Below are 17022 nucleotides of genomic sequence, written 5' to 3'. Positions count from 1 at the left end.
CATGTATGTCATCAAACATCAAGGCCGGACATCGCTTGTACACAAAAATAAAAAATATATAATTAGTCAGTTATATTGACTTCAAGCGTTCATAGTCAGTATTGTTTAAAAAAATGTTTCTTCCCCAAATTTTTCCACCCTAGGTGACTGCCAAATTCATCTAAATGGTAGAGCTGGCCCTGCTGGTTAAGCAAAAACTCATTCCATACAAAAGCACTTTGTGCTGTTAAGTATGTTTTTTAAATGGTGTTGTTAACTGTCAGGGAAATATAGAGTGTCAAGTGAATTTGTGTAGTTAAAACAGTTATCGTGCTCTTTCTCTTTTTATTCTGGAACACTGGATCTGATGTCCATCTTCTTGTATGAATGTGTGCAATAGACTGGCACAAGGATGGACTCTGCTTTGAGCCCAGTGTCACCTAAATATGCTCTGACCTTCCTTTGGCCTTGAATTGGATTAAGTGTGTTTGAGAATGGTATGGTATTATCTTTTTGTTTGTTTTAAAGCTGTTATCATAACATGCAAAATTTTAGAGAATTCCTCTGTTTTTCAAGCCTAGAAAGTTGTGAGCATAAATCTGCATCTTTAGATTACACACACTTTTTAAAATAATTTATACATGTCATTTTTGAACAAAAAAAGACACTAATATTATCAGATTCTTCCATTTTAAAAGAAGACCAGCTGTGCACGTTCACTCAGCATTTGTCTTCTTCTACAACAACCATTCATTTCCAGGGATGTGGTTTCCTATTGAAAGACAAAAATCTCTGCAAACTGCTCATGCCACTGATATCATACATGCAAATAGAAAATGTATCCTTACCTTGAGAAGAATAGATAGATAGATAGATAGATAGATAGATAGATAGATAGATAGATAGATAGATAGATAGATAGATAGATAGATAGATAGATAGATAGATAGATACTTTATTAATCCCAAGGGGAAATTCACATAATCCAGCAGCAGTACACTGATACAAAGAAACAATATTAAATTAAATAGTAATAAAAATGAAAAAAATAAAAAAGCAGACAATAGCACCAGGAATGTGCAATAACATGATCACTTCCAGATCATTTTTATTGTCACAAACATGCATTGGAAACCCGGAAGACATGTTTTCATTTGCTGCTTCAAAGAGGACGTATTTTGTAAGTTTTTATTCTTTTATTTTCTAGTTGTGCTCCGTGCCCCATAGTTTAAATCAGTGATTTCCAGACTCATTTCTGGGGATCCACTGTGGCTATAGTTTTTTTTTTTTTGACCAGATTCCCAATCAGTGATAATAATAATTGATAATAACTAATCTCATTTTATTAGCTGTTCTTCTCTTATTCTACTTTCAGAAAAGCACTATGATTTTTACATTTGGAACACATTTTGGAGTCCTTCTATTTTTGTTATAATTTTAAATGCTTAACTCTCTTTTGTTGTTTTCATATACTTTTGCACTTTTTTTCCTGTGTAGTTTGCCTCTTTCATTGTATCCTGATAATGACACCCAGGCAAAAAACACCACAAATTGAAAGGCTACAACTACTTCAGTGTCAGACCCACTAATTAGTAAATAATGGATTAAATCACCAGAACACCTGGAAATGTAGAATGAAAATTGGATGAAAATATTGTTAAACAGTAAAACATAAAAAACTACATTATCCCTATAATACATTTTAATTCATTTTAATTACCAAACTTAGTTTTGTAATTTCTTCATTAACTTCAAAACACAGAAACTGGGAAATAACAGCTCATTTAATTAAGCTAGGAGTCCAGCTAAAAACAGAAGTAGGTTGAAACAAAAACCCACAGCTTCAGTGGGTCCCAGGAACAAGTTTTGGAACAACTAGGTTTGCATCATAAAACACTAGGACTACCTACTGTATGTATTTTTTTTTTTAAACTTAACTTCAGAACTCAAATTCGCCTGGCAAATCAATATATACCATCTTTGTGAAGAAATTTGACTTTAATCAGTGAAATGTCACAATAGATTGATAGTGTATTAAAGAAACTATACTGCATAAAAAAGACTGATAGACAGTGTGACCTGCAGGGAGCATTTCAGGACCCCAACCCTCAACACCACTGTGCAAACACCAGTCACAGGTTCAAATAACCTTTTATTTCCAATAATACTTTCATAGGTCTTCTGCAAAACACATTTTTTCCTTTCTCCCTAAGTGTTGTTTTTGTTGTTCTCTTCCTCTTCTCCTTCTTCCTCCTCTTTTTCTTCTTCCTTGTTGTTGTCGTCATTCCAGCTCCAGCTTCCCAAGTGAGATGAGGAGGATCCTTTTATGCAGGTCCCTGAAGTACATCTGGTTCTAGCACACCACATGAAATAAGAACTTCTGGGTCAGGCAAAAGCTCTTTAAAGTACCCATAGAACCCAGCCAGGTTACCAAAAGGGAGCACAGTTCCCAGGAATGCTCCCACCTAAGGTATCATAGAAGTGCCTAGGAAGGCTGTCTCCCCCGTCCTTCCATTTTATAGTCCTATCCTGGTACAGGTACACTATTCATAAATTTGAGGTTGCCTCTCAATTACAATAGATACTGTACATAGGGTGATACTCCAGAAATTCATTTCAGTTCAGGAATGCAGAGAGCCAAGACCCATACTAACAGTAAGAAAAACAAAGTATTTTGAGGACGAAAGACACCCAAGCGCACAGCAGTATAAACGCTGATCGTCAACCAGTCTACCATCAATGTTCTGAGAAAAAAAAGAATTCCCAGTGAAACGGATATAAACACAGGGAAAGTGTGCTATCTTCATTAAAAGCGCATTTAAGCCGGCATTTGATCATACCCGCTGTGTTACTACTCCTTTTATTTATAAACAGACCAGTTTCACACTGGCATGCTAAATATAATGCTGCAGTCATTCATCAAGGCAATTCTTATATTGTAGATAGACTTAGGTGCGCGACAAATAACACTTTTAATAAAGAGAGCCTGAAATAAATACATACATACATACATACATACATAAATAAATAAATAAATAAAAAGTGAGTTAAGGAATGCCTTGGAAAAAACTACATTATTCATTAGTTTGTTCATTTATTTAAGGGTATGCGTAATGCCCTTTCTTTTTTCTTCACGTATTCATTAATTAATGTATCCATCCTTCAAACCATCCTTTATCAAAATTCCTTAAAGCAGTGCAATTTATTTTTGAATGTCTTTTACTGCCGTGCCCGATTCTCCAGCTGGATTTCTCTTGTGTCCGTTTTGCTCAAAAACACCAGCGCTATTTGATTCCTTCCCTCTTTTTTCTCATTTTACCGTAACTCCGCATTTTATTGTTGCACTTCGCCGGAAATCCTCCAGGGTGCGATATTCCCTCGTTTTTCATCCGATGCATGTCGGTCCCCAAACTCTTTTTTTCTCTCTCTCGTTTTATTTTCTGACGTCAGGCAGTGTGCCTCTCGCCGTTCCAAGCCGCTCTGGGGAGCTTTTTCACTAGGATTTGAGCAGGGAATCGCAGTCGGTGGGACTGAGTCCGAGCGGCCAGCGCGCGCCATGAACGTGGTCATCTTGCTCCTGTGCGCGTGCATCTGTATCGACGGATTCGAAGCGCCAACAGGTGAGCGGACTTCTGACTCCTCGCATGGCTTTTTTTTGGTTCTGCTTACCTCCGAGTCGCACAGGAGGGCGCCTCAGTTGTAGCGTCTGCGGTCAGAGGAGCAGCTGCTGCTCTTAAGTTTTGTTGTTGTTGGACGCAACTTTGTGCGGACGGAGGGAAACGGCGGGGAGTTTGTGACGGGCGGGTTTGTGTGCGCTGTCACCTGGAGCTCCTCACTTCGGTGAGACGCGAGCGCCGCTTTCTTGTCATTAACTTTAGAAAGTCGCCTGCGCTCCGTCCGAGGGGGAAGCTGCCGTAAGTCGCTGAAGACGAGTGAGAAGGACCCCGTTAAAAGTGTGTAACCCACGAATAGCAGCGTGTGTGTGGGAGAGAGAGGCGATCAGTTCTCTCCTGCCCTCTTTTTCGCGATTTTTGTGCTGGAGGGACATCATCAGTGAGTGACACACGAGCCTCTTAAAGTCATTTCGCTGCTTTTGGGCTGTAAAGTAGAACGCAAATATTTATTCACGGAGCATGAGGTGTTTGACCCACGTTATGTGTTGCTTGGTGGTTTTCATTAATTCCGCCCCCTCATTCATTTATCCTGGCAGTTCAATTTTAGAGTTTGCATGTTTACTTTATTACTGTATGGCATCATTTGCGGGAAATGTTCTGCCTGGCTCCTGCCAAGTTCTTCAGTAAGACAATTTTCATACTTTTGGGAGCTGTTTTTTCTTCTTTTGTACTGCTGAAATAATGTGAAGTTTAAAAAGAGCTTTTATTCAATGCTCATTCATATTATCAGTAGGAGTAACAGCAGGTATGGCACTTTGTTACAGCCAGTGGCAGCAGACCACCATCTCCGTTAGGTCCAACTGTCTATTCCCTGAAGCTGCTACTTCCTTTTCTCCATTATAGGGACCATAAGCTACCACTGAGTGCAATACAAGAATCAGAATTGGGTGGGACACGTTCCCAAGTTCATTAATTCCAGGTGAATTTAACTTGAACTTTATTGCCAGGCAGGAATTTCCCTTGGTGTTACATCCATATACATAACAAGATAAATATAATTAAACGACACAATATACAATACAAGGCACCATCACAACATTACATACAATAGTGGTGAAAAATATATTGCACAAAAATGCAAAACAATATAGCAAAACAGAATTACACTCTCTTCCAGTAATATATCAAGTAAGCCCTTATATAACAGAAATAATTTAGATTGGATGTAGGAGTTTACAAATCAGGAAAGGTGGAGATGGATCACTGACTGTTTAACCAGAGGGACTGCAGTCGTAAAGAAACTCTTTCTGCGTCTAGTAGTTTTTGCCTTTAATGACCAGTAAGCTTTCCTCGATAATAACTGAAAGAGATGGTTTCTCAGGTGAGTGTAGTTTTTATAGTCCCAGCATGTTTTCTAACCTGTGATTTATACAGGACTTCAGTGGAGTCCAGTTCCAGGCTTACAGTCTTTTCTGCTGTCCCAATAACACATTGCAGTTTGTTCCCATTGAGGAGACACATTGCAATACCAGACAGCTTTGGGGAAAGTAAGGATGCTTTCAGTAACAACTCTACAAAAACTGCACCAGCATTGGTTGGGACAGGTTAAACTTTTTGAGCTGATGGAGAAAAACCATACGTTGCTAAGCTTTTTTTTGGTAAGATGAGTTATGTTTTTCTCCCAGTTCAGACTGTGAGTGATAGTGGTGGCAAGAAATATAAATGATTCCACCCTGTTTGCCGTGACCTCATTTATAACGATGGGAGTAGGAGGTGAAGAGTGTCTCCAAAAATCCACAATCATATTGTTTCCTGTTTACATTTAAACTAATGCACATATCTTTGGGATATCGAATAAACTCATTTGAACCCGAAGAGAACAAATCCTTACTGTCATCACATCATAAGTTAACGACCGCTATACATTAAAATGGGCCAAACAGCACACCATCCATCAATTTTCTGAACCCACTTTTCCATCCTAGGGACAAAAGGTTCCTCAACTAGAAGAATCGGGTGCAAGTTAGGTTTTGAGCTGTGAATGGGTCTGTTTTTTAATTCTGTCCCTGCTGACACTCTAACCTCTTTTGCCCATTCCTGCAGGCATCTCTGAACACTGCTGCCAGTCCCCACAGGTTCTCATCTGTCTGCAATATTTTTCATTTTGTGTCAATGATGTAATGAGCAATCTGCACAAAGACTTTACCAGATAAAAAAACTATAGGGATGAATGTCTTGACAGACAAGTTCAACACAACAACAACAACATGGCTCCCTATTGTTTCTTGCTTAAGACTATCATTGAGGACATCGTGCTTCTGTCTGCAACACGATATGGGTTGGTCAGGGAGTGTTAAATAAACAGGTCGTGACAAGGCGGAAGATTTGGAATTGTGTTCAGTGAACCTTATAACTTGCCACACATATCACAGCACAGACAGTTCAGCTTCTTACCATCTGGATGAGAACTAGTAAAAACTTGATCCAATGTCTGACGTCCCCCTCTTTTGTGTTGTTTTTTTTATATCTGTGCTGTACTTGTTTGTTTTGATTGACAGTTGCACATCTGCTGGCTCCATTTCTTCAATATGCTTTGAGGATCTGGACTTTGGAAATGATATAAAATTAATGACATTGCAAATGAATGTTTTAATACATAAATACGATATAATTTTGATAATGTAATGGCTTTTGCTCATATTCAAAGCTGTAATATTTTTTTTACTAATTTTACTTAATGGGCAATTTCCAATCTCAACTTTGTCCAACTATCTCGGTTCTGACTGCACATTCCTATCTGCATGAAAGAGAAAAAGTCTCACACTTATGACTTTATGCCACACCATTTAGAGTCATGGATGTTCCAGCTCCAATGTATATCTCTAGTTAGGAAGTAATTCTGTACCGGACACCCACCATTCCAAGTTGGAGAGAGTTGGAAGCTACCCCTTGATGATAGTGTTGAATACTGTAATCCCAATGAACCATCAGTATTTTTATATTATTTTCATACACTGTGTTTTTAATTAAATCATATAACAGATAAAGCATTTTTTATATTTTGAAACTCTCGTTAGCCAAACCTTTTTTTTCACAGAACGCCAATGTGATGGTACCCAACACTATGTGTCATGCAAGCTGCCTCATTTGGGGGAACTACAAGATGTGCTGGTGTTATTATTTTTTGTTTTTATGTGATGATCTGAATGCACAAGAACAGATAGACTCAAAATAACTACCTGCATGACTTTGGCAAGTCTCTACTGTTATCTCATTCACTGTTCTCTAGTCTCTGCCATTTGAGTAGCTTTTGAAATGGCACACCCAGATTATTTTTCTTGGCCACAAGCCACTGTCGCTTCATTTTCCTGTAGGAAGGCCTGTGGTTTTTAAGTACAGTGTGGCGTTTGCTTTTAATTAGGAGTTTAATGAAAGCAGACTCCGAATGCAGTGATTTGGAAGGACTTCTCTGACAACTATTATAGTTTTTCTGCTGTTCTTTTGTTGCCTGTGGGCTTAGCTTTGAACTGTACTCTCCAATATTTTCTTTTATTTTTTGCACAGTTAAGATATTTTGTATTTATTGTTACTATCACCTGTCACAGTGGAATGTGCTACCATGATGAAAACACTGCTTAGCACATAAAGAAACAATAGGAGCAGGAAGCTCCGCCAATAACAGACACCAGCGCCTATCTCAAAGCAGACTGACTGTCATCTTTATGCTACACAAAGTAGCTCCAGTCCCTCATGTGGACCACATGAAATAAGTTTGTTGCTTGTCATTGTGTTTTCTGGTAATTTGCTAATTATAGTCATTTATTAATGTATAATTGTTTTGTTTATAAAAGGTCAATATTGAGAGTTACAGAAGTTTCACTTGATTTGTCATTAGATGGTAGTTTTGATATAAGTAAAGCTTGGCACAGGGTTTGTAAATTTAACATCTTTACAGTCCTCAAACCAGCAGTGTTCAGGTTTTGTTATGAACTACAGCTTTATAAATGTGAAGTTTGTCGTTAACCTTTTGAAATGCTTTCATGAATGACTAGCACTGAAAATAAGCAATTCTGTACTTGCTCTTTTTTCCACTTAAAGCATGTGATGGACAGTATTTATAGTAGTGTCTGGGGTTTGATTTTTTTTTTAAATTATTTAAAAGTTTTTGTATTTCATAGCCTTTCCTTCATCTCGAAGAATAGCACTCTTAGTATTGGAATTGTGCGGTTGCTTAAAATAAACTTGGCTACATTCTTTCTATTATAGTACTTGATTAAAATCCCTTTGAGTGTTATTCTTGGCTTTGTTTAGGATTTATGCATCTATCCATCTGTTTTCTTTACTTGCTACTTTTTCCTTGTTCAGGTTGTAGAAAGCCTAAGTCTATAATGTTAACAGTAACTGGAAGGCACCAGTCAATCACATGGTACATCAGACATGCTTTATACCCAAATTCATTCACCACAGGAGATTAAGTCATCCTGACTCTGTGCATTTGACCCTGAAACAGGAGTCTTCATGGACACTGGGAAAATATGAAAACTGCACACACAAGTCAGCACAGCTAAAACTGATCTGTACTCTGGTTGCTGCACCACAGGGTCATCTAGATTTTTACATCAATTGTATGGTACTTAGAATACACAGCAGATATGCACACTTGATGCACCATAGTCATTTACAATAACATTAATTTTACCACTTTCTTACTCTAGCAACAAAATATGTTCCTCTAACAGCATTTATTACTGGCAAGATTTTTTTTAGGTAGCTCGAAGCCTTGAGTTAACAGTACCTCCAGTTTGGAGTACTGCCTGTGTTTTACCTGCACCTATGTGAGTATTATTTAGCTTTTTTTGCGTGGGTGATATCTACTCTTTTCCCAACTTTGGTTTTACTGTATTGTTTTAAAATGCTTGATATTATGTTTTGGGTTTACACCCTGTTTTAAAAATCATTTTTGGATACTACATTAATGGTTGGCTAATAAAGTTACTGTATATGTCAGGCAGTTGCAACTTGTGATGAAGGAAAACAAGTGTGTGTGTATTACGCCCTTAATAATGTTACCAAATAACTTCAAAATCAGAAAATCCATTCCACTCTTTTCCCATTTCTGTTTGTTAAATTGCGTACTGTAGTTTCATTGGCAATGATTCTGTCAACCTGTCTTAGCATATTAGAAATAACATTTAATTTTTAACTTCTTAATGTGGATCAATCCATCTCTTTTTTATGGAATGGCCAAGTACAATTAGTAACAGGGATTTCATAGAAAAGACTGGTCAAATTGAGACAAGTTAAATAGGCATATCAAGAATGATAAGATGAGCAGGACATGTATGGCACATGGACGACCGAAGGACAGAAAGAAGAATGTAAAGATTGTTTCCAGTAGGAAAGAGAAGAGTAGGAAGGCCAAGAAAAAGGTAGAAATATATGGTGATAGAGGAGCAAACATAAGAAAACTGGAAGAAGTGACATAGGATAGAGAGAAGTTGAGGAAGCTTTATAACAGGTGGGGGTGCAAAATGACAAAGGCATGACTAATTAACTAACTAACTCTCTTTAAGTTCATTGTCTTACCTGCATATCCAGTTCAGGATTGTGGGAGACTAATCATCATTCCTGTAGCACTGGTCAAAAGACAGGAATAACACAGGCATAATCTTTTAGCAAGTACACTATAAGGTCAAATGTATGTGGACATCCCTCCAAGTTATGGAGTTCAGGTGTTTCAGTCTCACCCATGGTTAACAGATACATAGAATCCGAACATAGCCATGTAATCTCCCTTGACAAACGTTGGCAGTAAAATGGGTCATACTGAACAGTTACTATTGTGAAGTGGAAGTGTCTATAGGAGCAATAACAGCTCAGCCGTGAAGTGGTAGATCATACAAACTCACACAGCAGGTCTACTGAGTGCTGAAGCACATAGCATGCAAAAAAATCACCTGTGATCTTTTGCATCATTCACAACAGATATCCAAACTGCCTCTGGAAGCAACATCAGCACAAGAACTTTGCTGCTGGAATGTCATGAAATGAGTTTCCATAGCTGAGCATCTCCATGCAAGTTTAATATCACTATGCGCAATGCCAAGCGTTGGCTGGAGTGGTATAATGCACGCTACCATTGGATTGTGGAGCACATTTCATTATCTGGCATTACCATGGTGTGGAGCTTGGCTCGGACACAGACAGGCAGACACGTTGTAATCACCCCACACACGTTTATTATACAAAGTCATATTTACAAAGGTGCTCCACAGTCCCCAAAAGTCCCCAAAGTCCTGGCCACAACACAAATGCCTTTCTCTTCAGGCCGCCTCCTTGTCTCTCCTCCTGAGCTCCGTCCTACTCCACTCCCGACTCTTGCCATTGTTTGAAGGGAGGCGGCCCCTTTTATAAGCTCCTGGATGTGTTTAAGGTGTGTTCCGGCAACCTCCCACCGACATGCCCCAGTGTGGCGGAAGTGCTGGCTGCATCCCTGGAAGCATTCCAGGTGTCCCTGCTCTTCTTCCCCCCAGCACTTCCAGGTGTGGCGGAAGTGCTGAGGTCCAGGGTCTCCAAGGCATTGGGGCGCCCTCTGGTGGTGACCACGGGCCCCTACAGGGTGGGGCTTCAAAGCTCTGTACCCATGGCCCCCAAAGGTACCAGTGTGGTCGCCCCCACATGGTCTGGGGAAGGCGCAAGCCCTCATCCGGTATCCCTGGCCGTCCCAGCCGGGTCACCACCCCAGCCATTTCTGACAATGGACAAGTGTGGGTTCTCCAAATCACTCGCATCAAAATCAGAGTCTGATTCAGCGATAATATGAAAAAAGTCATCCACGGATTATTTTGCTTTGAGCATTCACTTTGGTATCTCTCCACATGTCATTTTATAAGCTGTTTGCTCTTCACTACTCATGCACACACAAGGAATCAAGGTCAAATCAACAAGGTAATTTTCCTTCTAGCAAAAGCGTATCCAAAAGCACTATAACAAATAGATCACTGATCTCTATCGATCACTATCGAGACTGAGACTTTCAAAATAATAATAATAAAAAATACGACATTAACGTGCGATAAAATAATTGTCGGCATGAATTAATTAATGGTTAACAAAATAATATAACGCATTAACTTGCTTAGCCCTAATTAAAACTAAACTTGGCGTAAAGCCACACACATTCTCACACCAACCTTACCCTATGTGTACACAAGTTTCCACTCGGTTTTGCTAACTGGTGGCACCCAGTGTCAAAGCAGTTCTACTGTTCCTGTGTGGTTTCCATTTATTTTTTAGATTCACATCCCTGATGCAGCTTTATCAAATACACTGAAATTAACCTCCTATTGTTTATAAATTTAAGGCATCTGATTGTAATCAGTCAGTCAGTCATTACTCAACCCGCTATATCCTAACACAGGATCACAGGGGTCTGTTGGAGCCAATCCCAGCCAGCACAGGGCGCAAGGCAGGAACAAATTCCCGGATAGGGCACCAGCCCACCGCAGGGCACACATATACACACACACACACACACCAAGCACACTAGGAACAATTTAGGACCGCCAATGCACCTAACCTGCATGTCTTTGGACTGTGGGAGGAAACCGGAGCACCCGGAGGAAACCCACACAGACACAGGGAGAACATGCAAACTCCACAGGTCTCCTTATTGCGGGGCAGCAGCGCTACCACTGCACTGCACAGAAGGCGTGAGTTTATTCAGTGCAGCAGGATCAACGCACAATACATGCAATATTTGAAAATGAACAGTGTCAGATCGAGTTTGAATATACGATGGCGCTGTTACAGAAGGTGTAAGCTTCTTCAGTGCAACAGGGTCAACGCACAATACAGGCACATGCAATATTATTTGAAAACGAACAGCGTCAGATTGGGTTTGAATATACGCCTGCGCCACCACCACCTACTCAAAGCATCATGATGCTCCAACAATGATGGATGGATTAAAAGCCAAAAGTCCACGTGACCATCATCATCAGGTCCTTCCATGAGAACCCTAACTACAAAGAGGACTGTTTCATTTATGTTAGGTAGAATGCCCAGAGGGGATTGGGCAGTCTAATGGTCTGGAATCCCTACAGATTTTATTTTTTTCTCCAGCCGTCTAGAGTTTTTTTTTTTTTGTTTTTACTGTCCACCCTGGCCATTGGACCTTACTCTTATTCTATGTTAATTAATGTTGACTTATTTTATTTTCTTACTGTGTCTTTTATTTTTCTATTCTTCATTATTTAAAGCACTTTGAGCTACTTTTTGTATGAAAATGTGCTATATAAATAAATGTTGTTGTTAAGGTGGCCTGGGATTACAACTTTTTTTGCAGGCTTCAGGGATTCTGTAGCCAACAAATAGTATGCTATTCCTTGCCTCCACTTTGCATTCTCTGAAATTCTGTTTTTTCACGTGGTTTTGCCATTGTCTTTTAACCAAACACTGAATGGGAAAGGTGATATTTATAGTTATTTTGCATATTAAACTATGCAAAATTCTGGGAGGAGTTGCAGTGGGATGACAGGTGCGTATACGTGCGTTATTTTTAATGCTGACTGGGATTTAAGGAGCTGAAGTGTATGGAAGTTGGCTTTCACATGACTTTGTGCATCTGAATTTTTTTTGTGCATACGTACATTTCCATTTTTGTCTGTATGCCATGTTTTAATGTGAGTTTTAGGCACAGTGTTATGCATGAGGCCCCTGGGCCTTAGCATGTCTTAAAATTAGGTAAATACAACTTCAGATGAACAACAACTCATGTCATTATTTATTTAACAATTAATTCTTTTTTTTGGTAAAAACTTGATTGCTATGTATTGATTGTAATAAAATTAATAAATAATAATAAAAAAAAAATTATTTATTTAACAAAACCTAAGCCAAAATTCAGAAGCAGTGTGTGAAAAATTAAGTACACCCTTACTGCTTCCATAGGAATTAAGAGGGTAAGTAGAAGCCAGGTTCTGCTAATCCAATGCACTTGATTAATTGATCATCATCAACTGTGACAACCTCTATAAAAGCAGACATTTTGTTAGGTTGTTGGTCTGCAGCATTCAGATGTATGTTAACACAATGCCAAGGAGGAAAGACATTAGCAATGATCTTGGAGAAGCAACTTTTGCTGCCTATTAGTCTGGGAAGGGTTATAAGGCAAGTTCCATACAATTTAAAGTCCATCATTCTACAGTAAGAAAAATTATTCACAAGTGGAAAACATTCAAGGCAGTTGCCAATCTCCCCAGGAGTGGACATCTCGGCAAATTCACCTCAAGGTCAGACCGTGCAATGCTCAGAGAAATTGCAAATAAACCAAGAGCTACATCTCGGACTCTACAGGCCTCAGTTAGCATGTTAAAAGTTAAAGTACATGACAGTATAATTAGAAAAACACTGAACAAGTATGACTTGTTTGGAAGGGTTGTCAGGAGAAAGCCTCTTCAATCTAAAAAGAACGTGGCAGTATAGCTTAGGTTTGCAAAGTCGTATTTGAACAAAGCACAAGACTTCTGGAACAGTGTCTTTAGGATAGATGAGTCCAAAGTGGAGATGTTTGGCCATAATGCATTGTGCCACAGGTGGTGAAAACCTAACACAGCACATCAGCACAAACACCACACTCCAACTGTCATAGCATGGTGATGGAGTGGTGCTGATTTGGGCTTGCTTTGCAGGCACAGGACCTTGGTACCTTGCGGTCATTGAGTGACCATGAACTCCTCTGTATATCAAAGTATTCTAGAGTGAAATGTGAGGCCATCTGTATGACAGCTAAAGCTTGGCCGAAATTAGGTCATTTAACAGGACAATGATCCTAAACACACCAGCAAATCTGCAACATAAGGGATGAAAAAGAAAAGAATCAAGGTGTTGCAAAGTCAACCCAATTGAAATGCTGTGGGAGCACCTTGTGTGTGTGTGTGTGTGTGTGAGAGAGAGGGGTTGGGCGCATGCTAGGAAGGGAAGTGAGGTCAGTAGAGGGGTGTGGTCTGGAGTTTTTTTAAGTGGTCTTTCCTTCTGAAGGTCTGTGGAAAAGAGAGAAATGCATTAGTGCTGTTCATCAACCCTAGTCTCTGTTCCTTGCCCTCAGCTAAGCCCTTACACTGCCTCTCCCATGCTCGTGTGTGACACAGTATACATTATTTAAATGAAGTTTAAAAATGTATCTGTAAATGTAATATACATACTTTGATGCATTTCATTTTAAAAATGATATCAGTAGCTCTGAAATCTGAATTGACTTAGAAGACAGTTGTCATCATCTGTAAATATGTGCTCTCTTCCATTAAACTGAATTGAATTCCTTTGTTGTTATTTTATGGTACAATAAGATTCAATATTCAAATCTCCATAAACTTATTTTCCTATAAAATGATAAAATAACAATAATGATAATATGATAAAAGAAACAATAAAAAATATACAATATGAAAGCATAAGTACAATATACATGTACGTGTAGTTCAGATAGTGCAAGTGGTTCATAGAGTGGCTCAGGTTGTGCAATATTATAACTGTATTGCTAGTTTACAGTAAGGTAATTGTAATTCAAAGTACAAACAGTTCTACCTGGAGCACTTAATTGAATGATTGAGTGTGTTTATTGCTCTTTGGATGAAACTGTTTCTGAACCTGGAGGTCCCTACAGGTAAAGCTCTGAAGCGTTTTCTGAATGGAAGATGTTCAAATAGACTTCATGGCTGAGGCAGTGTGTGCTATAAATGTTCTCCAGGGTAGATGCTGTATCCCAATAATCCTCTGCGCTCTCGACACACCCCGCCATACAGCTTTCCGATCAGCTGTGATTCCACACTCTGATACAGTGGGTTAAAATACTCTTAGCGGTGCACTGAGAGTAACAACGCTAAAGCAGCTATGGTATTTGGAATAGTTTGGCCATTCCGTGGACCATTATATTATTACAGGTTGATTACAATCAGATGCCTTAAATTTAATAACAATATGCGATTAATTTCATTTATACATGAGGCCCAGATATTTGTTTATTATGCCCTATACATAAAAGCAAACAACTGTAAAAGCTTTTTAAAGGGGGAAGCCAAATACGTATTAATGCCAGTGGTTTTGGACTGGGATGTTCAGTAAGTTCATCCAGGTGTGATGATTATGTGCCCACCAACTTTTGGCTATATTAGCATATCTCCAGGCTTTCTTATTTTGCCTGCCTCATGTTTACACAAAAATCATTTGCATTTATATCAGTAAGCTTTATATGGATTCATCTTTTACCCATTTCATGTTTATTTTTAAGATGTATCAGTGGCCATCTTGCATAAATGTATGGGCCATTTATATTAAAACAAACATCCCTGATAAGCAGTGCTCTCTTCTGGCGCAGGCATTTTATCACAATGTTGATAACTTCAGTCTTGGCCTTCCCTTCTTTTTTCTCAGTGTGACCCTGGGAAGTCCCTCAAGCTGTCTTTTTTAAATGCAAGACAAGTGTCGGTATATAAATGCATTATGGATCTGTTAGGTCCTTTGGGATTACTGTAAAATATACAAAGGAACTACATAAAACAGAGGGTATTTGTCAGGTCAATGGCAAATTAATCTCCACTAGTTTTGTCTCTTTCTAGCTGTAAATCTTAATTTTTAAATGTAAATTAATATCACTATGTCTGGTAATATGACAACTTCTTTCTCGTGCACGCATCAATCTCGGTTTCAGTAAAGCCATTTTGAGCTTTTGTGTATTATATCCACATGCAATTTTAAACAGCAGGAAATTTGTTTCAACCACAACATTGCAGTCAGTACTATCTCCCAATAAAACTAATCGGAAGTACTATTTTGTGTTTTGAAACATTCTTTGCACTTCATCCAGGCATTGAATCTAAACATCCAGGTTTGTGGGTCTGGCAACTTTGCATAGAAGGCAGAAGCCAAAGCAGGACAAGAGCTTGGGCCATAGATGGGTATATGTTTACAACGCTACTGGTACTCATGTTAATCCAGAGTAAAGTTGTCGTAGGGAGGTGGTTAATAGAGTCTGTAAAAGAACAAAAAGTAATGAGGCACAATGAGAATATTCAAACTATCAACGGTTAGTAAAATTTGAACTCCATCTTCCAGAACTGTAAGACGGCAGAGTGAGCCACAGAGTCACCATGCCTCCTTGTTCAATATCTGAGGACCAGCTCAAATGACACGTGAAATGAACGCTGGGAACGTGGCAGCCATGATGCGGTCGCGTACACATTCTGAGTGTGAAGTATAAATGAGCCCTTAGTGATAAAAAGCTCATATTTAATTTAAAATAAATGTTTGTTTCATTTGTGTGTTGGTTCCAGGCATTTTATTTGTAGGGTGGCATAAGAATCCTCTATATCTAAAAGATTGTTGGTTCAGTTTTGATTTTCAAGCCATGACCCTAAGCAAGTCACTTAACCATCTGTGAGCCATCTATAAAAAATTATATGAAAAAACTTGTCATTTATTGTTGTTAAGTGTCATAGGGCGGAGCTCAGTATTGAAAGGTGCAATGTACAATAAAGAATGTTTGTCAGATTGGAAATGTGAAGTCTTTGACAGAATAGTGATTAGTGTCTTCTTTTTAAATTAATTAGTATGTTAGGTTAACTTAACTGTCTTATATAAAAAAAATCAATAACTGTTATGAAATGTTTTTGAGCACAAAAGTCAATCAGTCTGTATATGAACCTCTGTAAAGGAACACATTAAGCATCTCTACTAACCTGTAGGTAATTTCACTCTGTGTGAGTATGAACATAATTTACTGGTATTAACAGTAAATGAAATTTGTATAGTTAGAGGCGCAAATCATAATAATGGAATGCCTAAAATATGTTATGATGTTGTTTGAAGTTATGAATCAAAAAGTAGAAGCACATTTTACTATTAATAGCAATACAGTTTTGTAAACAACTCTTTAGTTGCCTGTAGCACTTTAAATTAGCAAATGGTAATTTGAGAAAACTTATGAATAGCAAAATAAATGGCATGAAAATTGAAAAACAGTTTAATACAATATCTTTAGAAAATGCAAGAAGATAGGAGTGTGCAGGTGGGTATGTGTTAGGTTGATTGATGATACTTATTTGACTCTATGTGCGAGTGAGTGTGTCATACGATGGATTGACATCTTGTCCAGAGTTGTTCCTGCCTTGTATCAGATCTTTCCAGACCCTCTTGTGGCGGCACTCAGTTATATTACTGTATGAGATTATAGAAACATTATGTTGATGTTGTTAGATTGATCACAAAGCGCTTCTGTTATTCATATTGAATTATAAAGCACTTCATTTTTGAAAATATTCACTAAAGCAAAATATACTTAAGCATTGTTTCCTTAATTTTAAACACTTGTATCAATTATTTAGCCACCAGGTTATAGATATCTAGATACAGTATATATATATATATATAG

At 38.4% G+C, this 17022-nt stretch overlaps 1 protein-coding gene across 4 annotated transcripts in view; it reads left to right on the top strand.

Annotated features, from left to right (window-relative positions):
• Nucleotides 1-3343: 3343 nt before the first annotated feature.
• Nucleotides 3344-17022, top strand: part of LOC120517926 (receptor-type tyrosine-protein phosphatase U-like) — a 1019277-nt gene continuing 1005598 nt past the window's right edge. For all 4 annotated transcript variants that reach the window (XM_039740445.1, XM_039740444.1, XM_039740443.1 and 1 more), the window contains exon 1: nucleotides 3344-3599. In XM_039740445.1, coding sequence (XP_039596379.1) covers nucleotides 3536-3599 — 64 coding nt within the window. In that variant the 5' untranslated portion in view covers nucleotides 3344-3535. The remainder of the gene's footprint in view (nucleotides 3600-17022) is intronic.

The sequence above is a fragment of the Polypterus senegalus genome, chromosome 17 (assembly GCF_016835505.1).
Source record: "Polypterus senegalus isolate Bchr_013 chromosome 17, ASM1683550v1, whole genome shotgun sequence".
NCBI lineage: Eukaryota > Metazoa > Chordata > Cladistia > Polypteriformes > Polypteridae > Polypterus > Polypterus senegalus.
The sequence above is the reverse complement of the archived record's forward strand: the minus strand, read 5'-3'. Positions and strand labels throughout refer to the sequence as shown.